Source organism: Gossypium hirsutum, chromosome D10, assembly GCF_007990345.1.
Source record: "Gossypium hirsutum isolate 1008001.06 chromosome D10, Gossypium_hirsutum_v2.1, whole genome shotgun sequence".
Classification (NCBI taxonomy): Eukaryota; Viridiplantae; Streptophyta; class Magnoliopsida; order Malvales; family Malvaceae; genus Gossypium; species Gossypium hirsutum.
The window spans coordinates 12,793,083-12,821,044 of record NC_053446.1 but is presented as its reverse complement, the minus strand read 5'-3'; the positions used below and the strand labels follow the sequence as shown (position 1 = coordinate 12,821,044).

The window sequence follows — 27,962 nt, the reverse complement described above, 5'->3', positions numbered from 1 at the left end:
CTCATCACCTATGAATAAATTTTATATCCAAAATCATATATAAACAACTATTGATAAAAACTAATTTAGTATAAATAAGTAGAACATAAATTCAATATCCAAAGACTAAACATAAACAACTATTAATAAAACTAGATTACACATAAATAAGTAGAACATAAATTCAATATCCAAAAACCAAACATAAACAACCATTGATAAAACTAGATTACACATAAATAAGTAAAACATAAATTCAATATCCAAAAACCAAACATAAATAACTATTGATAAAACTAGTTTAGCATTGTTTGTTTAGTCACATAATAGATATCTCTAAACCCTAGAAGATCAGAAAATTTTCAACTATCCTCTATTTCCGCCTTAAGCCACAAAGATCTAATATTGGGATTAATTGATAAAAACATAATTCGCTTGTCCTTATTGAGCAATAATTTAAGTGCGAAAAAGTATAGCAGACTAGTTTCTGGAACTTCTTCCAACATGCTGTCAAGCACTTTGACTGCTTGTGGAATACCATATGGATCCATAACAGGAGTCAAACTAGATGTTGCATTGCATAATTTGTCTATTTGACTGGACAATCTTGCAGCCCCTCCAATTTGCTTTGAGGATTTCTTTCTTTCAATTTTAAAATGTGAACTCGATATCTTAGGGTTTTTTCTTTTTTGACTGTTTCCATCAATCTGAACATCATTTGAAATGTGAACATCATTTAAAATGTGAACATCATTTCTCATATCTTCTTCATTCTCTTCAGGTATTTCGTTGTTAACATCCTCAAAAAAATCACTACGGAGTATACCAGAAGAATGTGCCCATACTTTATCACCTGTTGCAACTATCCCCATGAATATTTGGTCCAACTTCCCTTCGAATTCAGGATCAATGCCCGATGTTCTAAATTTTTGAGCTTCAGGCACAACCTACATATAAAATGATAGTTTAATAACAGTAATTATCAATAACCTCATAAATAAGAAAAAAAACAAAAAGTATTCAGAACTATGAATGTACATATAGTCTACTCTCCCACCAATCATCCGGTGCATCAACGGTTCTTTTTATAGGATTCCACCCTAGACCAGTATCTTTGCCTTTAAGTTTCTTCCAAGCTTTCCATTCTTTTTTTAAGGCATCCCACCTATTTTAAGTTGTCTTTGTGAAAAACCCTTGCCCGTTTCTTTATCAAAGTTGGTCATTATTTTCAACCATCCATCTTTTATGAAATGAGTACTGGCCTATTGCCTTTCAATATATCTTTAATACAAATATCACAAAATATTTCTGTCAACCTCTTATCCCACATTGCTTTCACTTTTTCACCACTAACTTCAACCGCCGAAGTACTCATCTATTGTGTATACAAACAGATTCGTTTCAGCCAGTAAAGCAATCAAGAAAATCAAATGTCACATAAGTATATTTGTATACATGTGCATCAAAATTTTAAATCCATATTTCGAGTCAAGCCGAACTTAAACAAACATAAAGTATGTTAATATCATGTTTAACCCTCAACCCAACCATAAGCACCTCAAGATAATATGTAAACTCAACATAATTCTAATTATATACATGAACAAATAACAGTAAAAGATATGTATGTTATTATTCTAAAGGAAACATCTATTTTTGTATCAATTAACTATTTAAAATATATTATAGAAGTAGATTAATCCATGTGGAATTCTAAAATTTTAACAAAAGGAGAATAAAGTTAATGATGCCTTGTTACAGTAAACAAAAATTAAGATTTCGAATTTTTAGTGTTCAAGTTCGAGTGTCACCTTATGTAAATTATGTGTAGATATTGTTTAAATTTATTCTGATTTCAATCTTGCCACATTAAATCTCTATATACATGGGTCTCATTCGAAGTATTCTAATTTAGGCAAATTATGTCCGATTTGTGTTTTGTAGTGTTTAATTTTACCTGTAATTATTCTATATGTTAATCAATATGATCATAATTTAAATTCTTAAAAGAAAACCATAAGGGACTAAAATTAGAATTAGATAATAAATAATAAAATTATTAGGCAATAGTATTACTATATTACAAGGATATTTTTATTATTTAATTTTGACTTTAATATCAAACAGATAATTAATTCCAACGAATTTTCGTTGATATTTAATTTTCGTCATAATTTTTGTTTGGAAAGGCTTTTTTGAATGTGTTTCACTAATTTTTTAAATTATTTTTTTGAAAAGTTTTTTTACAAAAGAATGTTGGTTTGTTCCCTAATCTTTTGATAACTTTTAGTATTAAAAGTTCTTATTACAATATTATTCTCGGTTTGACCGATTATATCTATTAGTCTAATTTTAATTAAATAAGTTCATAAAATTTCACAAAAATTTAAAAAAATTAATTCAATCACTGTCTCAATCAAATTTTTAACTCAATTTAATCAATTCTGAGTGATTCCCTCAAAAGTCAATTCAAAACCAGTTCATCTTTGATCGGATTGAGATACTAATCATTTGTTCTTAATCTAATTGATCCAACCAACCATTCCATCTTGGTTCCAACAACCAATAATATTGTTTTTTTATAAATCTCTTTCCAAGATCCAAACTCGACCCCTTCTTCGCAGTGGGTACTAAGTTTATGTAGCATTTTATATTATGATATTTAGAATCCAACACAGAAGCAATGAAAGAAACGTAATAAGCTCACAAACCTGGGATTTACTTTGTCAAGTCCAAGAACCAAAGGTAGGTAAAGATTGTGCCCTTTTGAAGTCAAGTAGTTTATTGTAGGTGAAAAGAACTTGCAACAGAACACAAAAATACCATACTACTATATTAAATTGATTCAAATAACATTCACAAATGAAACCTTAAAACCAAAGACAGAACTGCAGGAGCAAAGTTGTCACTTGAATCACAAAAAGGTCAAGGGGAAATAAATTAAACCAAATCAATCATTTACAAAAGATATTGTACTAACTACTGATTTTATCAATAAATTCACTCAAAAATTCATTCTCATCCATAGAATAAAGAATTTATAATTGAAAAAACCTAAAGTGTACTTGGAGACAAATGCAACTAGTGATATTTATGGAAAATTGAAAACACCAAATAAATAAATCAAATGAGTTCACTCAGATATACTAATTTATATATTACATTTATATCATGAAATCAATTGGTAGAAAGGAAACAAAGCAGGGCAGTGCATGGAAACAACTTAAGGATAAATCTATATGGTACACACAAAAAACAAGGTTGTAATAATAATGGTGGGCAAAGGAAGAAAGGTAGCTGCAAACAACATTCAATGCACACATGTTTGTATTAATTGCCATTAGTAAATGTAGGAATTGATTGGTCTCAAAGGATTCACCTTTTTCCTTTATAAAAAATTTTATTGAAAAAGAAAAAACCCCATTTTCTTCTCATTCTTCTTCATTGTGTTTTCTCCTTTGATGTCTTCGAATCTGGGTTTTGTATCTTTGGGGGGGTTAAGTTGAATTTGAATTGAAAGTTAAGGGTTCTTATTCTAAAGATTAATTTTTTGATGAAAGCTAAAGCTTTTTTTTATTTGTTTAATTCTTATATTTACTTTTTATTCCTTTTGATCTTATTAAAGCTCTGTGTGTTCAACAATCTTTGTTTTTTTGAATGTTTTTAGGCAATAAAGTAAAGGGCTTTAAAAAAAGTTAAAGCTTTAATCTTGAAAACCAAAAAACATAAACCCCATTTGAATGTTTGGATCTTTGAATTAAACTGCCTAAGAAAAGTTTGGTTCTTGTGAAAAAAAAGAAGCAACCATTCATGCATTTTCACTACGGAAACCAATATCTCATTATGCAGCTTTAATAGCAGAGAAGAAGAAGAAGAAGAAGAAGAAGAAGAAGAAGAAGAAGACCAAAAGAAGAAACAATGGTGGTGGTTCCAGTTTTTCAGTCATTCGTCAATTACAAGAAAATAAGGTTAAAGAAGCACTTGAAGAAGCATCTGAAGATGGGTCACTTTCAAAATCACAAAACATTGATCCATCATCATTAAATCAAGATGGTTCCAATGGACGGTCAAGATCATTAGCTAGACTTCGTGCTCAAAATGAGTTCTTGAATGCTACTTTTCTTGTTGTAGACCGTATTTTTTGTTCACGAGATTTAATTCCAAGCTTCAATGATGCTTTTTCAAAGTTCATTACAGTGTACCCTAAGTTTCAGGGTACTAAAAAAGCTGATCATTTGAGAATGGAGAAGAGGAGAAAGTATATAGAAGAAATAATGATAAAAATCAATCCCATAAGAAAGACAAACAAAAATATACAGAAGAAGAGAAGAAAAAGATAAACTCACCAGTGGTGGAGAAGAGGAACAAAGAACCAGAGACTTCTTCAGTGGAGAAGAGGAACAAAGAATGATTTCAGCACTTTTTTTGGCCAAAAAGTAAAATACCAGCCCAAAAGCACTTTTGGACTGAAAAAGCTAAAAATTTTTAATTTTTCATCTGTGAAAAAGCACTTAAAATAAATTAAAAAATTTCACCATTAAAGTTTGTTCTTTATTTCTTTTCAGGGAAAAGTACTTTTACATGCAAAAGCTCATCTGAAAAGCAATAAAGAACACAGCCTTAGAAATAGAAAAGGACTAAATTATGGAAATAAATTGTTGATTTTGAGCAATAGGGACTAAATTGAGAAAAATTTAAAATTAAGCGGTCAAATTGGAGAAGAGGAAGCTAAATTTAGTTTAGAGTGAAATTAGTATAAAAATATAAAATTAAATGTGAAGGTTAAAAACTAGTCTCGATTTAAGGACTAAATTGAAGAATAAGCAAAATATAGTGTGAAAATTGAAATTTAATGTGAAATTGAATTGTGTAATATTAATGTATTTTAATTGTTTTATTCCGTAGCTAACGTCGTACCGGAATCCTCAAGTAAAAAGGGAAAGGATAAAATCGACGTTAAATAGCTCGAAATTCACGGTTTGTGTTTTTGTAATCTGAACTAAGTTATAAATTATTGCATTTTGAATTGTTGCATACGGTAAGCATTTGAGGTGAGTGCTTTTGTACTTTGAAATTGAATTGAATTCATAGTCGATTGAAATGGATTGATTTGGTATATTATGAATTTTTGAATATATGAATATTGAATTGAATATATGTTTATATGTAATAATGTGTATATATATATGTGAAATTGAGACATTGGTTGTATTGAAAAGTGAAATGAAACCTTATTAACTGTATCGGGTTGATTTGGATATAGATGGCATGCCACAGGATAGAAAGAGTTCAGGGATTTATTCAACCTCGAGTCGATGAGGCACTGGGTGCCAATTTTCTTCGGTTTAACTAATGAGACACTGGGTGTCAAATTATATAGCACTAGGCACATTTGTTTACTTCGGATTTATTTGATGAGGCACTGGGTACCAAACTGGTGTGTTGGTTGGATCTGTGTATTCATCTGAGTCCGAGTCGTGTTAATAGAAGGAAATTAAATAAAAAAAACTTTATGATTGATATTGAAATGGAAAAGATGAGAAATGAATATGAGATGAGAAAATATTGAAATGGAAAAGATGAGAAGTGAATATGAGATGAGAAATGTAATATGAAATGTGATACTTGAAATGAATTCAAGTATTGATCAAAAAGATGAAACATGCCATTGCATGAGTTGAATTATTCAAATGTTATATGAAATGCCTTGATATATATACTTGAACATGTGGACTTTAGAAGATGTAATAAAGAATGATAAAATTTGTATTATTGATTTGAAACATAAATGCATAATATTCTTGTTGCATTCTCACATTTTGATTACTCATATTAAGTTAAATTGTTCAGATTATAGAAATGCCACTGAGATATACTCGGCGTTCGATTTTGTTTCCGTGTGCAGGCTAGGTACTTTCCAACTTATCGCCGACTCAGCATCCAACAACGAATTTCGAGCTCAAGTGTGATGATGTTATATTTTGTAATGACTTGCACCTAGGAAGTCTTTGGTTGATAGTTGGGTTGTTAATGTGATGTTATTTTGGTTTCTAGTGAAATGATGATCATATGTAAATATGGTAGTGAATGAGGCTATGTTGGTATAATAGCTTAGCTCAATATTTTGGTATGTGTTAGTTTAAAGTTTAGTAGCTTAAGTAGCTAAGTGTTAGTCCAATTATGGTGAAATTTGGCATGAAGGAAAACTTGAATGGTTGATTGCTTTGCTAGTGTGTTTGATGATATAAATTGTGGTACCAATGAGGGTACATTGGTTAGACACTTAAGATAGTTGTTTTGAACATGTTTAATTTAGTTTTGAATAGGTTAAATGATTGGTAATTGAGTTGCTTATTGGCCAAGCAACTAGGAAATGGTAAACTTAAGTTTTAAGGTACATTTTGGTGCACACGGTCTGCCACACGGTCGTGTGCCACACACAAGTAACACACAGCTGTGTTGAAAAATAGTATAGATGTAGTTTCCACACAGGCTAACACACGGCCTGGGACACGACCGTGTGACCCAAGTTCAGTGTGTTACACGGGCAGAAACACAGGTTGGGACACAGCTATGTGTCCCAACTTCGAAAGCCACACAGCCTGGGGCATTCCACACGGCTTGGCCACACGACCATGTGTCCCCTATTTTTAAAAATTTTCAAAAATGGCCCTAAACTTTTAGAATTGTTTCAAATTAGTCCATGCCTGCATTTAAACTATTTTTAGGGTCCCATAGACTCGAAATAGGGGTTGTAAGAGTAACTTTTACTCTGAATTGGAATGAATTAGCAAACCTTAATTAAGTGCATTCTACTAACATCATTGAAGGTAAAAAAAATAGTCGGAGTATAGACCAATACTCTGGTGCTAATAATTGGAATAGTCTTGTTATGTAACCAACTTTTAGGATTTAAGAAGGGATAAATAGTGATAAGAGTGTAAATAGTGGAAAACCAAGTTAAGCATTGCATAGAATGATTCGTTATTCGATTTTATAAGATTCTAGTATGAAAGTATTAGATTGTCGTGACCTGCCCTTGTATATTATAATGTTAATGGTTAGCTTGCATGTTTAATTATGATTGATTATTTGTTTTAATTTGTTAGTAATGCACGTGACCCTAATCTAACGAGGGAGAGGGGTTAGGTGTGTTACACTCACTAAGGGATGCTCTTTTAGAAAAAAAAAAGTGACTGATATGGTTTTGACAAAAAGAGTTTTAAAATGGGTCAAATTGGCTCATCCTTTTGTTTTGATCATCAAATATAGAGATAGATAGGCATAAGTGAGTTTTGTTTGTATGTTTTAAGGATTTGATTCGAAGGTTGTTGCTTGAGGGTTTTAAATCATCAAGTATGGATTTTTATTGATGCAAGTAATGTTTTTGAGTTGCATTTGTTCTTTTCTAATTTGTGATGCTTTTGATATATCTCTAAATGTTTCTATGCACAACAAGTTTAGTCTGCAAGGGTTGGTCTTATCATGCAACATATGAATTGGTTTAGACAACTTAAACACTGGTTGCTGCACAATAGTTAATTTAGGCTCACCTTTTGGTTTATAGACAAACTATAAAAAGCATAGCTGAAGCTAAGCTTTGCATTACCTTCTTCCTGTTCATCTTTAACAGAGCTTCAATTGTTACGAGGTTCAACCAAAAGTAGTAGGGATGTTATATTAATTAGCTTTCTTAAAAACCAGTAATTTGAAGAACAAATAAGAGATCACCGAGATTTATATCCCTAATGACAAGAACAACAAAACGAATGGGCAAGAAATAAAAAAGGATTATACTAAAAACGTGTGCTCCAAACATATTTGAAAGGTTGTAAAATGGAAAAAAGGGAAAGAATCAGAGTAGGGAAAGAGGGTTAGCAAAAGGACGATGGGGAGAGGGAAAGAATCAGAGTAGAATGAGGGATGGGAGGGAAGAGGGGGAGAGGGAGAGAGAATTAGAGTAGGGGGAGGGAGGGAGGGTGGGGAAGAGGGAGAAGGATGGGAGAGCAGTGATTGGGGATGGAAAATGGCAGCTCCGTTAAGTTTGTAATGGAAAATGGTAGCTCCGTCATGTCTATAACGAAAAATGGTTAGTAGCGATTGTTTTATTATTTTTTAAAAATTGAGTGACTGAATTAAAACCTGAATGATTGTTTTGTCAGCTACCCCAAAGTTAACTGTTGGGGTAATTTACCCTTTTATAAATTAATAAAAATGTTGATTTGATTATTATACAATATTTAACGTATTTATTTATTACATTTTCTTTTACGACATACCAAAATCTCTCCTTCCACGTGTGTTCCAGACCACAACACTACACATTTATAGATAAATGAATTCTCAAATTATTTATAAAAAAAACTTACAACTTGTATTCCACGATCAAATTTTATGATACATTTATTCAATTAAAATTTGTAAAGTTCAATTTATTGTATATTTTATTAATAACTTTAGTCAAATAAATGAGTGGGAATCTATCTATTCAATCCCAAATATAATAAAATAAAAAATAAAAACATGAAAAGAGCCGAGTCTATGGATGCCTGCAACCATTGAAGAACAGCAAGAACAAGGAAAAGAATTCAGAGGTAAAGCTCATAAATATTCTCAATTAAGGGCAGATTTGGATGGGCGATTAGGTTTGGTGCGTTTAGCTTATTTTTTGTCTCACCCTACAGTATCGCTACAATATCTAATCTCACTACTATGCTATCACTATTTTTACACTAACCACAACTAAACGCACCACCCATCCGAACTCACCCTAATTCACGCCCATTAAGAAATTCTAATAAAGATGTTCCTTCCCCAATTAACCAATGCATTGACCTTTCTTTCTATGTCGCATTTATTGAGATTCGATGCCTCCCCAACGCCTTTGATTACTCTGTTTTCCTAATTCTACTTAAAATTTTTCCAGCTACCCTATATTTACTTCTTTCTACTCTGTTTCTTTTAATCAAGCTCTGTTTTTTTTTTAATTCTTGTTTCTTTTGCTTATCTTCTTCTTCGTCTTCTGGTAGCTGATGATTGCTCTGTTTTCTTCTTGGAGAAACCAAATGATATTGTGTCCAGCAAAATTATGGTTTTCAATAACAGTAATAGTTCTTTTTCTTAGCTCCCGAGCAAAATCTGTTCATTCAGAGAAGAATAAGTGCCATGGCTCTTGCGTAACCAACAATTTCACAACACCCTTGCCGTATCCATTCGGATTCTCACCGGGTTGCCCCATCCGACTCAGATGCACCCGAAGCGGTGTTATGATCGGAGGCTTTCATGTCCTCAACGTGACTTCCACATACATCATCGTCGGCCTGCCCACCAAATGCGACCGACAGGTTTCTTCGATCAATGCTTTGTTCGGCGAAAACTACGCCGTTTCAACTTCCAACAATCTTCGGCTCCAAAGCTGTTCAAAACCCATAGAAGCTCCATGTGAAATAAGGCCCAAGTTTTTAGAACCATCATTCAATCTCAACCCTTGTGTTTCTAAGGGCGGCAACATAAGTTGCTTCGCCGGCAATCCTGGTGAGAAGTTGTTGAGTTTCGAGGAAGTTAATGGAACGCAGTGCCGTTTCGTGCTTTCCTCGACTTCATTTGTGGTTGACTCGGCGAGGAACTCATCGATTTCTTTGGAACTCGATCGAGTTAACTTGGAATGGTGGATGAAAGGGCAGCCTGATTGTGATAGAAATGCTAATTATGAGCCTGTCAAGACGGGTAATACGACGGTGGGGTTTAAGTGCTTTTGCAAAGGCGGGTTTGAAGGAGATGGCTTCCGAGCTGGCGATGGCAGCCGGAGAGGTAAGTCAACCCAACCGGGTCAATCATTTTTTTTCTTCTTATTTATTATTTTTTGGCAATATTCTACGGGGGATAAAATTTTAAACTTTACTGCTATTAAAAAAATTACAATATCCTCCTCTATAAAAATATTAATATATCGTAGAAGGAACTTACATTTTCTTTTTTGCTATTATAACTATAATGGTAAATTTTCAGTTCTGGTCCCTCGTTTATACTTACATTTAAAATTTAATCTTTATATTTTAGTTTAATTCTCTCTTTTTACGGTGATATTAGATTGTTGAACTAATAATTAATTTTTTAGTCGTTTTTTTAAAATAGTGTTCTATCAAAACAATTTATTTTCGCATAATGAATTGGAATAAGTGTCATTAAAAATACTTGTATCAACTATTAAAATTATTAAGAGTGTTATATTTGGACTAACTAATAATATGACTCTTTTTTTAGTCATTATAAAATAATGGTCAAACTGTAGTATTTTATATCTCTATTATGCTCACATTTGAGATTTAGTATTTATATTTTAATTCGGCATAGTTTGATTAAAGACATTAGTTAGCCCAAATAATTAAGATCTTTAGCTATATCGATTAAAATAATTACGTGAATTTCTTCTAAAATCACAGAATGGGTATTTTTAAGAAAAAAATTGACCTCAACATTTTGATCAAATAATTAAGGGTATCAACTATTTCAACTAACTAATGACATTATACAGAGTAACCAAATTATATCAAATTAAGGAATAGATACTAAAAATCTAAATTTAAGCATAATAGAAATACCATAATCATAATTTGATCTAAAATAATTTATCCCTAACACAACCATTTGTCATTTTATTTAATACAAGGGTAATTATTTGATATAGGCGGTGAAAATTTTTAACTCCACAAACAAAATTAAAATTTTGCCACATGTCCTATTGATATTTTTATAAATAAAATTAATTTTAATTAATTTAACTAATATAATTGATTATATACTTATGGGAAATGAATCGGAGTAGTGAACTAATATTTACTAAAAATAATAAAAAATTATATTTGTGTATGCCTTACCAGTAATAAAAAGTAATGAAATTTATTCATATTTTATTATTAATGTTATTTACTTTTGGTTCAAAACATTTATCATTCATAAAATTTAAAGAGAAATTATAAAATCTTTTGGTGTCACATACTTAGATTTGTGCAACCCATGACACAGGAACGTAGTTAGGGGCTGGCAGGAGGGCGACCTCCCTAAAATAGAAAATTTTTTATTTAAATCTTTTAAAATTTTAAATTAATAAAAATAAAATTACACATTGACCCCTAAAAATGATAAAAATTATAAATATATAAACTATTAAAATGATAAAATTATATTTTTACTTACAATTTAATTTTGGGGTCGGGACATATTATACAAATTATCTTTAAACTAGATTTTGGCATGTAAATTTGTGGTCTCGAGACAAGTTTTATGCACTCATTCCCAAGTAATTCACAACATTGTCCAACGTCCGACACGTATTTTTCATGAATATCAGTTTATTAACTATCAAGATAAAAAAATTAAATAATTATTGAATATTCATATCAAGACAATTATATATTAGCCTATAGTTTAAACCATAAATGTGATGTAATTACTGTGAGAACAATAGCATATGAAATGCTTAAACGCATGGTCTTTTGCTTTGATTATATTCAATAATTGTAATTGGATAAACTCAGTAACTCCCTTTTTTCCGAATGCTACAATTTAACAGTTTTTAAATGCAATGCTTCAAAATACATGTCTGGCAAATGCGGGGGAGCTGCAAGAGTTGTTGTTCTTATTGGAGGTAATCGAGTAACAAGTACTGTTATCATCATTCTTATAGTTTCTGTCAATGTTATTAAGCATCTATGTATGACATTTATATCCTATACATACCTGGACAAGGATTTTCGATTAAATCCTTTTAAGGGCTTTCCAAATACTTGCGCCATATTCGAGTAACATATGAACCCTGTTGCTGTGTTTGTGTTGTTAGGGCTCGCGGTTGGGGCTTCGTTGATGGGTGGGGTGGCTCTTTTATGTTGCTGTGTTCGAAGGCGAACTAATTCGATAAACAAACGGATGAATGCAAAGCGGCTTATATGTGAAGCAGCCGGCAATTCTAGTGTTCCTTTCTATGCCTATAGAGAAATTGAAAAAGCTACAAATGGTTTCTCTGATAAACAAAGACTAGGGATTGGAGCCTATGGTGCAGTTTATTCAGGGAAACTCCAAAATGTTGATTGGGTTGCCATAAAAAGGTTCAGGTTTAGAGACCCTGCTAGCATTGATCAAGTAATGAATGAGATCAAGCTCCTTTCATCGGTCAGTCACCCGAATCTTGTTCGTCTCTTAGGTTGCTGCATTGAGGAAGGCGAACCGATCCTGGTTTATGAATTTATGCCAAATGGAACTTTATTGCAGCATCTGCAACGAGAGAGGGGTGAAGGACTTCCATGGACAGTAAGACTTACCATTGCTGCTGAAACTGCCAAAGCTATTGCATATCTTCACTCTGTGAATCCCCCAATTTTTCATAGAGATATAAAGTCTAGCAACATACTATTGGATTATAACTATAGATCAAAGGTGGCTGATTTTGGTCTTTCAAGGCTGGGGATGACAGAATCATCCCACATCTCGACTGCTCCCCAAGGAACACCAGGTTATCTCGATCCGCAATACCATCAGTACTTCCATCTTTCGGATAAAAGTGATGTTTATAGTTTCGGGGTTGTTCTCGTGGAGATAATAACTGCATTGAAAGTGGTCGATTTCGCCCGGCAGCATAGCGAGGTAAACCTGGCTGCACTTGCGAGTGATCGGATAGGAAAGGGCTGCATCGATGAGATAATCGATCCCTATCTTGACCCACACAAGGATGCTTGGACAATGTCATCAATCCATAATGTGGCTGAGCTAGCATTCAGATGCCTTGCTTTTCATGGTGACATGAGGCCTAGCATGTCGGAAGTGGCCGAAGAGGTAGAACACATCCGGCTTAGCGCTTGGGTTTCCAGCATGTCACCATCGACTTCCTCTTATTCATCGTCAGATAATGAGAGTGAAAAATGTTTAAGTACAAAGATGGGAAGCCAGAGATTGGTTGCGAAGCAAAGGGAAGAAGATCATAGTTCCCCTGTTTCAGTCCAAGAGTATTGGTTAAGTGGAGAAAGTTCACCTTCAGCAAACAGCTTGTTGGGTAATGCATCTCAGCGAGAATGAGGCCTCATATGTAGTGCTCCTTATCATTCTTATCGATACTTTTTTCCCGTCTTGCAAGCAGAGTTGAAATCAGGAATTGTTTATAGCAATTGGTAAAGTGATTACTTTTGCTTTGATTATAATGAGTTTTGATTCTCTGACAGACTGACAAGGCCTTAGACTCTCTAAAATGTTGAAACAGATTCATGGGTCATCAATTAAAAAAATCAGTTGGGAGAGAGGGGAATGGGAGTGTTCTGATCCTCATGTTTTAGGCTACAAAACCCTTAAATCTTATTTTCTTATTTTTTTTCTTTTCAATATTAAGAGGGGAAATTAAACTTTTTGCTTTGAAATTAAGTCATCAAAGTATACACGTAGCCGATTGAATTGGACAAAATCGTCACGTCATTAATAAATTTTGACAAATTATGGTTTTAATGATTAGACTACGATGTTTAAATCAATACAGTTGAAGGACTTAAGTTTTAATTTTTAAAAATATAAGGACTAAATCTCAAATTTTGTCAATCTTTTTTAAAAATATTTCTCACTGGATTGGGCCATTGAGCCCAATGGTTATGAAATACTTTAGGGAAGTGGAAACCCTAACCCTAAATCACTTCTCCCCTATATAATAAATCCAGCCTCATTCTTTTCCTCTTTAAATCTGACACGAAATAGGTTTCCCCTCCCTTCCCTTCCTCTTGTTTTTATTATTTTTAACCGTGAAAGATTGCAAGTGGTGGAACAGGAAGGGTTTCTCGGTGATGATGGAATGCGATGACGAGTCCGATTTCCATTCTTTCAAATCGTGACGACAAATCGAGGCATTTGTCTGAGAGAAATCCATATTCTTTGTGTTTTTACCTCTCTCTTTTTTAATTCTAAAAAATAAGAATGATTTTTTTTTGTGTGCGAGGCATAATGAGGAAGAAGTAACAAAAAATCTGACTTATTGTGATGATCAATCACCTCCTACTCATTCTGAATGCCGCTAAAAAATATTCATACAACGATTTTATTTTGGGTAAAGATTTTTTTAAAGAATGAGTGAACATGCAGAGGATGAGGATGTGTGTATCAGCCAATGCCAAGGCATATAATGGTGGGCTTAACATAGAAATTGTATTCTTTTTTCCCATTTACCTATTTTGGTATCCAAATTTCACTTTAAAAAATATTTTTAATTCATTCCATTTCTTTTTATTTTTATAATTCTTCTTCTTTTGTTCAAAACTACTCTCCCGAAAGAAGTTAAGATGTTTGTGATTAACTTTGTTTTTAAGTTTCCCAGTAAGTAATGTAAATCAAATTAATGTCTAATTCAACCATTCATTTTCATATATATTATAAAAAAAGTGAAGAAAAAAACATTGGTAACTTAAAAATATATATTTTTAGTATCACTTGTGATAAAAAAAACACCAAGATGAAATTTAAGTACCAATTTATGAATATTTTCTTAATCAAAATATGTTTAAAACAAGTCAGACAAATGATAGAGTATACAATTTAAGATACCAAAAAGAAAAAAGCTCATTAATTATATAAAATGTTGTTAAACAATCTCAAAATAAACAAGTAAAAAAATTATTACATAAATTAAACAATTAGATCATCTCATCTATGTACCTATCAATTTATAATTCAATAAATTCAAATTAAATAATAAAAGTTTAATTTTAAATTTATAATATATTTTAATATTAATTTTTGGGTAAATTACACTAACAGTAACTCAATTTTGAGATAACTAACAAAACAATCACCTTGATTTCCTTTCAGTCACTAAACTTTAGAAAAATGACAAAACTGTCACTAATGTTGTTAAAAAGTGACAAATCAATCACTAATTAACATTTTATGTTACTTTCTTAACGAAATCGCTGATGTGATAAGTTAACTAGCTGATGTGGTTAGTTAACTTGCCACATTGGACAAGTAGCCAAAGGGTCAATGATGAGCGTCGAAACCACTAAAAATAATTCCTACAAGTAAAATGACTCTAGATAGTAATAAAGAGTGGTAGTAGGGTCGAGTCCATAGGAATTGGTATTATAATCAACTTTCGCGTTTGACTTATTATCAGAATTTTTGTCGTGTCGATAATCGTGGCAATAGCCGTGTCCACGACTCCAAACGGACCTGCTGAAAAATAAACAAATAAATTAAGGAGTTTTGAAATGTTTAAATATTAAATAATTGAAACAACATAAATAATTAATTAAATAAATTGAAAATTAAATTAAATTGGAAATTAAATTCAAATTTTGTAATCAGAGATAATAAGCCTTAGCCCTAGACTCGGTGGATTCCAGATTTTGAATCGATCCTCGAAAATTAATTTTCTCCTCCAAACAATAAGCTGGTTATAGCAGTTAAGAACGTCCTAACCACCAATTCTTCCTCTCGTAGTTGGCCTGGTACGACCTGCAAACCAACCATTACCGGTTATCTAATTGAGATACACGCATTCCTGATTCAAGATTCCAGTAGCATTGCATTCTAAAGAACCCAACTCGGATTAACGACCTCAACCGCGTAGGTCATTTAAACCTGATCACTTTTTCCTCAATTTGTTCTCGGAGATTCGAATACAGCACAGCCAACTCGTTTCCCCAACTGTCCGCAAACATGACTTCAACCCAACGCGCTTTTTGACTTGAAATTACGTTAACTTTAAGGGATGAATTGTCAATCCCAATACTTATGAAAAATGTGAATACCGATTGGAAAGATTTTTAGTATGGATACGTATCTCATGGTTCTTAACTGAAAAGAATATCGGCCCAAAACTAAGTTGGTATTTAGTGAAGTATGAAATTAATCATACTTTGGTTGGCTATGGAGTACATTTGAATGAAAATGAAAATGGTGGGAATTAGGAAAGGAAAGGACTTGAAAAACAATTAAACAAATTTTGCAAAGAACAAGTAAATGAAAATGGAATTGCAGTAGCCATTGATGCAAGAATTTGGAAAGGAAAATAAATTAATTCTTATTTACTCCAAATGAAATCAAGTGTCAAGTGTTTTTCAAGCTACCTTAAAAGTCCTATTTATATACATATTATTTACTAAATTTGGCTTAACCACTTAATACATAATTAAAATTTAATAAAAAAAATAAAATCAGATTTTTTTCTAATTTTAGCTTTTACAAAGTCAACATAATATGATGAGTCATTGGCTATTTTCACATTTTTTATTTGGCCCCACTTTATTGATGGTGCTGTAAATTAGTCATTTTCTACTTGTTTTTAACTCATAGCATCCCAATTGCATCCCTAACAAGATTAAAACATAAAATCATTAATCCTGCAGGGATCAATTCAAGAATTAACCGATTTAAACACAAAAAGCATGCAAATTTAACATGTTATCAATAAAAAAAAGATGATTGGTTAAAGGTAAAAAGAAGAATAAAAGAAATGGAGAAGAAGGGAAAATGGAAACTATTCAATCTCTTGCTCAATCTCTAAAAGCCAAATGGGATCGAGAGTGATGGAAACAGAAAGGGGAAAAAACCAGAAAATGGTTTCAACATTAAAAAAAAAAGAACACAGAACCAAATCCTGCAAACAAGAAAGGAAAAAGGGGAGCACACATATTAAAACCAAAAACGTAGGCCAAACAAAAGCAAGGAAATCCAAACTCTTAACAGTGCACAAACACAAAAACCTATTACATTCAAGATCAAAATAAACCTTTTTTTGGTGTTCGACTTTTTCGTATTTTAATTTGAAACCCAAAACAAAGAGAAAAAATTATCTTTCTTTTATTGAAATTTTTACAAAAATAGGTGAGGAGAAGAGATTTCCTTGACTTACACTATGTTTGGTTGGCCCCACCCAATCCCCCCTCATTCCTATGTTTGGTTCATGGTATTGCTAATACCATTGTAATCCATTACTGATTTAATCGGTGGATTTCACCGATTTGTAATCCGTCCATTTTGCCCAGATTAGGCGCCGCATCGATTTACCATCCCTGTTATACCCTCACATCGGCTTCCCCTTTGTTTCTCTTCTGTTCCTTCTAGCCTCTGCCGATTTCCTTGTTGGTAAGTTAATCCCCTTCAGATTTCCTTGTTGCTGAAGCCTTAGCTGCAGCTTCTTCAAGCTTTCGAACTGTACTTTCTGATTTCCTTGTTGGTAAGTTAATGGGTTCTTCAAGTTTTCTTCTTTTATGATATTATTGGCATAACTGAGTAGTTTTTCCTTGTTGGTAAGTTAATCCCCTTCAGATTTGTTTCACTCTGCTGATTCTACATCTAATCGGTTTCCCCTTTTCTGATTACAGGTTATTCTTCATCGCACTGTGCCCGGATTTGGTCATTTACAGGTTAGTTTTCCATAGTTATTTTGTTTTTGGGTGAGGAATTGTTTCTTTTAATTCTTTTTAAAGTTGAGAAAATTGATAGTCTCCTTTCTGTTGAAGAGCATTGGAGATTTTTTTTCAATTGATTAGTTTTTCTTTATTATTATTATTACTGGAAATTCCTTTTGAAAATCAAAAGAGTGCAAATATAAGCTCTTTCGTGTTGTGTGTGATCAATATTATAACCATAAAAGCGTATGAATAAAAGGAGAATGAAACAAATAACAAATAATGAGCCCTATAGAGATAAACAAGCATAAAAACATTACTCTTCAACCTTACAACAGTTCAGGGTAGAAAAACATTGTCAACTTGACACAAATAAAATCAATTCAGTGAACGCACTATTGCACATAAAAACCCTACCTTCTTCTATCTATACTTATTTTCCAATATGTTTCAGAACCTAACCAGTACATAACCCTCCTGGTTTCCCATAAAAGGCTTAGCAAGTTTGGCAGTTGGTTCAATTATAAACACTTCAAAATTGAAATTAGAAGATTTAAATCAATCCCAAAGTAAAAAGTCAGTAATTACTGTATAATTAAAAGTCAAGGAGTTCACATACAAAAATAAAAATCAAGAACCCCAGAACTAAAGGAGTGATAAAGTCAACAAACATACCCAGAACTTACTGTTGAGTAACTAGGAACTTTTAGCTGCAGAAGTAGGATAAAGGAGGCTGTAGTCTTAGGTCTTAGATATTTTCTTGTTGTTGAGTATAGAAAATGCTCTGGTTTTAACAGGGGCCCTCCAGGAGATCTCTATGCATATCTAGATGTTCAAGAAGTCCCAGGAATTCAAAGAGATGGCATAAATCTTTTGTCAACAGTTTCCATTAGTTACCTTGATGCCATATTAGGGTCTGTTGTCAAGGTAGTTCTTCACTATTTTTTGTGTTATCTTACATTCATGCATTAAATTTTTTATGCTTTAGTTTTCATATTAATTCTTATAAATTTAAGAAATGCATAAAGTTTGAATGAAAAAGCATGTGCATTTTATTACATTACTTGTAAGCCCATTCATATCTCCCTTATGAAATCACATTCTCAAGGTGTCATCCTAAAATGCACTGCACATAGCTTCAATCAGGGAGACAGCCTGATGCATGCTCAAGTAACTCATCTAGGTTCCGCATCACAGCCATATGCCATTTTATGCCAGAGAGTTTTTGCGGATCACTGCCCTGCACCGTGAAGTGTTTTCTGAGCTATATCTACTACTTTTCTGTTTTTTAACATGATCCAAATAAAGATACAAATTTGTATTTTTGGTGTCTTATGTTCAATCAACGAGACAACCATATGGCATTTTATGACCCGCCAAATACATGTAAATTTTTTAAAAATTTTAAACATACCCATGTCGGAGACATGCCTGTATCTGACACACTTGAGTCCCAGGAACATACTTGGTGTAACTTTATTCTTATTTTCCCTTAACCAACATCTCGTACTTCATCAAGTATTTGATTCCTTTCACTTAAACAGGTTAAAACAATGGAAGGGGTGACTGACCTACAGATCCCACCAATGACTCAACCAGGGGATGTATTAGTACTTGCAAGGAAAGGCGCACCAAAGCTGAACAAACCATCTATACGTGGTGACCATTTATTCACAATCAAAGTTAACATACCGAATATAATTAGGTATAAGATAAATTTTATTAGCATTTAATTATGTGGAAATAGGATAGCTGAACTGCATTCTGAATTAAATATATCATTTGATTCTCTTTTATATTTTCTTTCTAGACCATATGAGTTATCTTCAGTTTGGTAAATTAGACTATTTTATAATGGTATGGCCTTGCCTGACCTGACCTGTTATTGACCAACCCGTTCCTTCAATGTCTCGGATATTAGTTATTTCTAATAACTTCATACTGTAATTCTTCCTTGCATGCAATGCTAAGGAGCGAGAATTGCTTGAGGAACTTTCCTCTCTAAGTAATACAAACGGCAGTCGCTCTCGAACTCGCCCTAGGACTCAACCCGCAACTGCAAGTAAGCAATTGCTTATGCCTTGTGAAAGTGATGACTTTTGTTTATTATTTAACTTGCTGAATTCATATGCACTCCACTGTTGCATATGGCCTAAACTTTTAGCATTTAATGAGTCAAATATATTACGATACTAACATATCATCGTCACCATCTGGGCTATATGCAAAAGTTGTATTCTTTCTCGTACGTTCCGCAAGATCATAGTTTATTGCTTGGATTACACAAACTTCTTATAATTTTCCCTCATAGAAAATTATAAATTATTTTTAAATAAAAATATAAAATATAAATAAATATGTATGATTGATACAATCAACTAATTTTGTAAAGTACTATTAAGCGAAAGCATGTTTATAAATAAAATTGGTTCTACTTTCTTTGATAGCAGTGGCACTAATAATGGTTCAGTTTGTTTTCAAGTGTCGATGTTTTATTGATTGTAGTTTTAGTAATTTTAGTTCTAGTGTTTCCTTTTTCTTTTTTTAGTTTCATTTTTAGAAATTTACTGAGGAAATTATGTCATTTAGGGGATTGATTTTGTTAATATAAGGGAGGGCAAGCAGGGATCTAGCTTCCCTTGAATAAAAATTTGTAACAATTAATTTTTATTTGATAATGTGTAATTGCAACTTCAATTCTTTGATAGTGTCTTCTAATTTTAATATGTTGTAGTAATGGCCAATCTGCCTTTAATTGCACAACGTGAGAGGCGTAAAAGAATTGGTATTGCATTGACACTATGGTTGGAAATCTGTAGAATTGCGATTCGGTTCTTATTTAGAATGGGTGCCAGCCTTAGCCTACAGACTTATAGACCAAGGATTAGGTCCTATACCTTAGATTTTTATGCAAAACGGGATTATGTGAAAAGGCTTGTATATGCTAGTGATGAGACTTGTATTGAACAAGTTAGGATGAATAGAACTGCCTTTTTTAAACTATGTGAGATGTTAGAATCGATAGGGGGATTGAAGTAGTCAAGAAACATGCTTGTTGATGAGCAAGTAGCAATGTTTTTACATATCATATCCCATCACCTGAAAAATCGAGTTATCAAGCATCACTTTAGAAGGTCCGGGAAACTGTTAGCAGAGCATTTCATAGTGTTTTAAATGCTGTCATACGCTTACAAGATGTGTTATTTAAAAAGCCGGAGCCAATTACAGCCGATTCTTCTGACACAAGGTGGAAATGGTTTAAGGTATTAGACTGAGTTTTATATATAGCTTGTACAACATTTAGTTGACTTAGATTTAAATTAGTATTCTAACTCAAGGTTTTATATCATGTGATATAGAATTGCTTAGGTGCTCTTGATGGAACCCACATCAAGATTAGGGTGCCAACAGTTGATAAACCTAGATATCGAACGCGAAAAGGTGACATAGCAACAAATATGCTAGGTGTTTGTACACCTGAGATGCAATTTGTTTATGTTCTTCCTAGTTGGGAAGGTTCAGTTGCCGATGGATGGGTGCTTCGAGATGCCATTAGTAGAAGACATGGAGTAAAAGTTCCTCATGGTAAAGTGTATAGTTAGAGGAATTTGAATTATTCATTAAGATCAAACTTTGTGTGCTGAATTAATCATTTAAAAAAATTATTTTATAGGTTGTTATTATCTAGTTGATGTTGGATACACAAATTGTGAGGGATTTCTTGCACCATTTAAAAGACAGCGATATCATCTGAACGGATGGCGTTAGGGTTATCAGCCAAGTTCTCCGCAAGAGTTTTTTAATATGAAACATGTCTCAGCACGTAATATTATTGAAAGATGCTTTGGCTTATTAAAACTTAGATGGGGAATACTTAGGAGTCCATCGTTTTATCCTGTAAGGGTGCACAATAGAATTATTATTGCATGTTGTTTGCTCCATAATTTTATTCAAACCCATATAAGTATTGATCCCATTGAAGCGGAGGTGGGAAAAGGATTACCTACTAATGTGGTGGATAATGATGAACCGAATATCACAAATATTCATCCATCGGATGCTTGGGCTACTTGGAGGATGGAACTAGCCAACCAAATGTTCGATGAATGGCAAGCATCTAGAAATTAGTTAGGTTTAGGGACAAATTGAGTTTGAATTGATTTGTTGATGTTATTTTATGTATCTAGTTTATGAAACTTTGGTGGTGTTTGATTAAAATTCTGTATTGTACTAAACTTTGTTGAATTATAATTTAATTATCTTTTCATTCAGCATGTGTTATAATTTTAAATTTAGTATTGAGCTTTTGATTCATGATATTGAACTAACGATATAATATTATAAACTATTCACCTTTTGATTCATGATATTAAAAATAGTAAATAATGTTAATTTGTTTTTTTTTCTTAAGATAATTATGTCAAGTGTTCCACAATCACATGCTTCTTCTCAAACTTCTCAAGGAAGCAAAAGAAAATGGGTTCCAGAAGAAGATGCAGCCTTGGTTTCTTGCATGGTGGATTTGCACAATGTAGGAACATTTAATGCTGATACTGGGTTCAAAGCCGGTTATTTGAACGAGTTGGAAAAAATGCTAGAAAAGGCTTTACCAAGAGCAATGTTGAAGGCGAAACCAAATATTGAATCTCGGATTAGGTGCCTAAAAAGGGAATGGTCAATCGTCTATGACATGCTTAATGGCCAAAACAATAGCGGTTTTGGTTGGGACGAGCATAGGCAGCTCGTTGTTGCTGAAGATGCAGTTTGGGAATCCTATGTAAAGGTAAAATGTATTTCAAGTATTTATTTGTTTTTTTACAAAACTTATATCTAATATGATTTCCTCATTTTTTTAGAGTCACAAAGAAGCCGCTCAGTTCAGACATCGTTCTTTCCCTTACTACAACCAGCTTACTGCCATATACGCAAGAGATCGAGCGACTGGGAAAGACGCTCAAACAGCTGCTGATGTTCTTGAAGAAATACATGCTGAGGATGTACCTACTACAGATATGAATGAAGAGAGAAACACATTCTATAACTGCGAAGCTGACGTCTCTTTAGACAACATGAATGTTTCTAGTACGGATCCGCGAGGAGATAGAGACCAAAGGGGTTCCTCATCTTCAAACAAGAGAAAGAAGAAATCTGATGCTCGTGATAATGTGTATTCTTCATTTGATGAGGCTGCCACTTTGTTGGCCGAAAACATCAAGGCCGTTGGCAATCAAATCAGTAGGAGTATTGCCTCCGAGGTGGTAGTTCAACAGAAGTCAGAAGAATATCAAAAGATGGAAGAGAAAGTTTCAAATTTATATTCAACCTTATGAGAAATTGAAGGTTTATCCGACGATCAGCGGTATGAAGCTTTGAGTAAAATTCCAGATCATCCAACTCAAATGATCGTTTTCTTTAGTTTACCTTCTGTTGCGCGATTAGAATGGGTCAGAAGATTTCTTTCTCACCATTAAAAATCAATGTTCAAACTTTTTGATGTTGTAAAACTATATAACATATGGATTATGATGTAGAATTTCATTTTCATCTAACCTTTTCTTAATATAAGTTAATTATGTTTATGCAGAATATAATTCTCAAGTTATATTTTGATTTTAGTAAATTCATATAAGAACATTTTATTATTAAGAATTTTATAAAATTATATATCATTATTAAATTATATTTAATATTAATTATTTTAAATTGTATAAATTCATATAAGAAAAATTATTATCTATAATTTTATGAAATTATATATTATTATTAAATTATATGTAATAATAATTATTTTAAATTATACAAATTCATATAAGATAATTTATTAGTTATAATTATTTTAAATTTTATTAAATCATATATTTTAATTAAAATATATTTAATATTAATCATTTCAAATTATCTTTTATAGTATCATATATTATGATTTGAGTAAATTCATATAAGAATATTGATTATTAAGAATTTTATTAAATTATATATTTTAATTATAATATATTTAATAATAATTATGTTTAAATATGATTAAATTATTTATTATTGATAATAATAATCTTATTAAAATTTAAATAACAATAACAATAATCATTTACCATTATAAATTTATGCTAAGGGTATTCTAGTCATTTTAGTTTTTTTCCATTATGCTATTACACCTCTATTCCATTCAACCAAACACAATTACTATTACGCCTCTATTCCATTACATTCAACCAAACAGTTGATTTGCTATTACACCTCTATTCCATTACACCTCTAATCCAATACAGCGAACCAAACGTGCCCTTGAGAAGACATGGTAGAGAACTAAGAAAGTAAAAGGATTTGGAAAAAAAGTTATGAAGATAAGCAAATGAGAGAGGTAAGAGAGGAGGTGGAGAGTGTTTACAAAATTTTAAGGTTGGAAATGAATTTAAAGAGATTGAGAGAAAGAATAAAAGGTTTACATTGGTGTTGATAGGGCTGTTTATCCTCCTCATCTTCTTCTGCATAAACCCTAAATTGCTACTGATAGGGTTGTTTAAATTAGTGCTAATCGGTTAGCTGGACGATTAATGACACCAAGCAAGGCGTAATCTACCATGTCACTTTGCCGTTACGTCTGTAACTGAAAACACTAAAAAGGATTGTTTTGTCATTTTTCTAAAGTTGAGTGATTCAAATGAAACCAATGTGATTGTTTTGTTAGCTATCCCAAAGTTGAGTGACTTTTAGTGTAATTTACCTTTAATTTTTTTGTATCAACTAGTACAAGCAATACCGACCAAATTTTGCACGGGAATGAAACTCAACATTTGTTATTCCAATTTACTAAAGAAATGGAACGCTCTGGCCGATACGGGCAGTACTAAAATGGTATCAACTACCATGCAACCAACCAAAATTTATTCCAAAGAAAAAAGAAAAATGTTGTGTTGCTTGTTTTGTCGTATTTTAGTTTCTATAGCTTGGATTCATTATTATAATTTTAATTAGTAGATAAAAATCTACATTTTATTTTCTTACAAGTAAATTACATTTTCTAGCACAAAAAGCTGAAGACAGCTTGTACGATTAACTAATTTTGTAAAAAAAAACAATCCTATTCATATATGATATCATATTGCGCCAGTAACCACATTGACATCATCGACTCTAAAATTAAATCTTTAAATAAATTCTTTGCCCAATTTTTTCATAAGGAAGATCCTAACAAAATTTATATAAAAATTCCTGTGTTAAAAATGAAAAATTTAAATGTTATTAAAAAAATGTCATACATCAATCAAACCAATAATTTAAAATTTTATTATCAAGATAATTTCAGTCCATATAAATAATTAGACTTGATCATGGGTCGGGTCACCCGGGCCGGCCCGAAAGTCTACCTGAAATGTGGGAGGGTTTGGGTAAAAATATAGGCCCGAAAAATGGGCTAGGACAAAAAAATAAGGCTCGGTTTAAAAACGGGTCGGGCCTCGGGTAAGACATTTTTTACCCGAGCCCGGCCCGAATTCACTAAAGGACAAAAAAATCTACTTTTTTTTTAATGTTATTTTCTTGTTGTTTTCTCCCTATTTTGCTATCATTTTACTATTATGTTGCTACTATTTTGTTGTTATTGTTTGGATATTGTGTAAAACTCATTTTATTGTTAATTTTGTTATTATTTTAAAGGCATTTGATAGAGGTGCTCATGAGCCCCGACTGCCCGCCCGAAATATGGGAGGGTTCGGGTAAAAATATAGGCCCGAAATTGGGTTTGGGCAAAAAAATAAGTCCTGTTTAGAAAATGGGCGGGGCCTCGGGCACCACTTTTTTGGCCCGGCCCGAATATATAATAAATATATATTTTTTATTTTTTTATTTTAAAATAATTTTAAAATACTTTTTTATTTTTAAAATAATTTTTTAGTGTTTATTAAAAAATGAGCCGGGCGGGGCCGGGCTCGGGCTTAGGGATTTTTTCTCGGGCCGGGCCTAGACAAAATTTCAGGCCCATATTTTGGGCCGAGCTGGGTTAGCACCTCTAGGCATTTGTTAATTTTATTATTATTTTAGAGGCATTTGTTTGTTAAGTTGCATTTATCTTAGTGTTATTTAAGTCTACATATTTTTTAAAATTTATTTTTAATTTGTTGAGAAATATTTATTTTGATATTTTTAGTATTTTTGATGTATTATATATATATTTAAAAATTATATAAAAATATAAAAAATTAATACGGGCGGGCTCGAGTTTTAGCATTTTTATCCGGGTTGGGCTTGGGCAAAATTTTAGACTCATTTTTAGGGTCGAGCTGAGCCCGGGCCTATTAAATGGGCCTAAATATTTACTTGAATCTGACCCAAACCCGACCCGGCCCGGCCCATGAGCAAGTAATATATGAATATACTTCAATTTACACCTACAATGTAATGAGGAAAAATTACAAATTGTACATATTCACAATCTTGAATTAATATGCAATCTTGGATTAGATCAAAACGTGAAAAAATTGTGGATTAGTTTAAATATTTGTTAATAATAAATATTATTGAAATTTATTATTAAATATTTAACTCAAATATTTATTAATAATAATTTTTTTGAAAAATATTAAAATACATTAATATTATTATTTTGTTTTTTTTTTATAAACAAATTGTGCTTTTTGCTTTCTCATTAATCCAAAAACCAAACAAAACTTAACAATACAGGTAAAGATTCAAAAATAACAAAACACAGCCTAAAAGAAAACCCATAAAGTAAATAAAACACAATAAACAAAAAAATTAAGCAAAAACCAAAATAAAAAGATTCTAGAAAGTATTGAATGTACCAAACATGTTTGTTTAACTTTTTCAAGATTTTAATTTGTATTTTTTTGATGTATACCAAACGTTGTAAAATAACTTTTTTAGCACATTCCATTGAAATCTTAACTTAGGAAAGCACCAAATGCCCCTTAATGTTTAATTTGGGTTTTAGAGTTGATTTGATGAAAATTTATAATTAGCTAACAATGTTAGGAATTAAAACACTTCAATGAGACTGTATTTGATAAATTAAACAAATTTACAATTAACACTAAATTTAATCTATTAACAAAATCATGAAAAATTCAAATATAATAATATTAGTTATAAACTATCACCAAATTTACCTAAAATCTAAATTAAACACTAAAAAATTAAAACTACTGCAACATTTACCAAATATACGTACCACTTTAAACAAAAATTTCATATTGAAAAAATGTTAAACTCAAATAATAAATATGTTTAAAATGATTTAAGTTAAAATCGTGCCACTCGACAACAAAAGATGATTGTTAAACTCGTCCTGGAAAGGGCTGCTGGAATCTATTTAGCAATTAAAAATTATTTTGGATTAATATTATTATTTTATTATAGTAAAAATAATTTTGAAAGGTCAATTATTTTTTGTACTTTTATATAACACACCAACATGCCAAATTACTTGTAATTTTAATGCTTAGACTACGGCGTTTAACTCAAAACAGTTGGAGGACGCAATAAATCTCGAATTTTGTCAAAGTACAATACCTAACAACATATATTTTTCTTTGACTAATGAACTTGGATTGGGCCAGTGCCTCACAGCCTACATCAGGGCAAGAAATAAGCCCAATGGGTATGAAAAACTTCAAAGAAGTGGAAACCCTAACCCTAACTCACTTCTCTCTTATATAATAAATCCAGAAGCGCTTCCATGTCAAAGCCTCCTTTTCCTCAGGAATCTGAAACGAAATAGGCTTCCCCTCCCCTCCTCCCCCCCTTCCTCTTGTTTTTATTATTTTTAACCATGGAAGATTGCAAGTGGTGGAATAGAAAGGGTTTCTCGGTGATGACGGAATACGATGACGAGTCCGACTTCCATTCTTTCAAATCGTGACGACAAATCGAGGCATTTGTCTGAGAGAAATCCATATTCTTTTTCTTAAATTCAAAAAAATAAAAATGATTGTTTTTTTTGTGCGAGGCATAATGAGGAAGAAGTAACAAAAAATCTGACCTTTTGTGATGATCAATCACCTCCTACTCATTCTGAATGCCAGTACAACGGTTTTATATTGGGTAAAGATTTTTTATAAAGAAACAGAAAGGTTTGATGAGGATTACCTGTGAATCTTTGTCTTACCTTTGATCTACTTTAGGGGTGTGTAATTTTTATCTTAATTTTTTGAAGGAATAAGTTGGACTACTTTCCCTATAAAGGCCTGTTTTCAACTTTATTGATGTAAATTGATCAATTTTTGAATGAAATTTTAGTAAAATGTTTTTAGAAGCAATTTTTTCATGTGAACACAAAACGTGCTAACGGGGAAGCGATTTATCCCGTGTCAGTAAAAATATACTGATGTGGCAACATCATTTTTTAAAGAGAAAGGAATCCCATATTATTATAAAATATAATGTAACATTTAATCTTATCTTGTTAATTAAAAGAAGAAGGAATCACACATTGTTTAGGAATTAGCTGTAAACTTCTTCATGAATCTATATATGCGCATGTCTCATATCTCAAACTATTTAAAGAACAGGAAATGAAATTTTGGATCTATATAAAAATTGGTGATACTTTAAAATAAAAAAAATTGGTGTTGCTACTTTGAGTCTTTATTA

At 32.0% G+C, this 27,962-nt stretch overlaps 2 protein-coding genes and 4 non-coding genes across 6 annotated transcripts; 5 read left to right on the top strand and 1 right to left on the bottom strand.

The window, feature by feature from the left end:
- Positions 1-241: 241 nt before the first annotated feature.
- On the bottom strand, positions 242-4,473 carry LOC107914302 (uncharacterized). The gene is made up of 2 exons (XM_041103135.1): positions 4,326-4,473; positions 242-926 (listed from the first exon to the last, which is right to left on the bottom strand). The coding sequence occupies exon 2, from the start codon at positions 849-851 to the stop codon at positions 342-344; it is 510 nt and encodes a 169-aa protein (XP_040959069.1). The 5' UTR covers positions 852-926; positions 4,326-4,473; the 3' UTR covers positions 242-341.
- Positions 4,474-8,522: 4,049 nt separating this feature from the next.
- LOC107914301 (wall-associated receptor kinase-like 14) lies at positions 8,523-13,875 on the top strand. The gene is made up of 3 exons (XM_041103134.1): positions 8,523-9,789; positions 11,552-11,626; positions 11,819-13,875. The coding sequence occupies exons 1-3, from the start codon at positions 9,012-9,014 to the stop codon at positions 13,045-13,047; spliced, it is 2,082 nt and encodes a 693-aa protein (XP_040959068.1). The 5' UTR covers positions 8,523-9,011; the 3' UTR covers positions 13,048-13,875.
- Positions 13,789-13,873, top strand: LOC121222958 (small nucleolar RNA SNOR75). Its single transcript, XR_005920328.1, has one exon. It is a non-coding gene; the product is annotated as a small nucleolar RNA SNOR75 (small nucleolar RNA).
- A 70-nt stretch (positions 13,876-13,945) lies between the features above and the next one.
- LOC121222926 (small nucleolar RNA Z105) lies at positions 13,946-14,017 on the top strand. The gene has a single exon (XR_005920296.1). It is a non-coding gene; the product is annotated as a small nucleolar RNA Z105 (small nucleolar RNA).
- A 13,158-nt stretch (positions 14,018-27,175) lies between these two features.
- Positions 27,176-27,260, top strand: LOC121222959 (small nucleolar RNA SNOR75). Its single transcript, XR_005920329.1, has one exon. It is a non-coding gene; the product is annotated as a small nucleolar RNA SNOR75 (small nucleolar RNA).
- A 55-nt stretch (positions 27,261-27,315) lies between these two features.
- LOC121222927 (small nucleolar RNA Z105) lies at positions 27,316-27,387 on the top strand. The gene has a single exon (XR_005920297.1). It is a non-coding gene; the product is annotated as a small nucleolar RNA Z105 (small nucleolar RNA).
- The last annotated feature ends 575 nt before the right edge of the window (positions 27,388-27,962 follow it).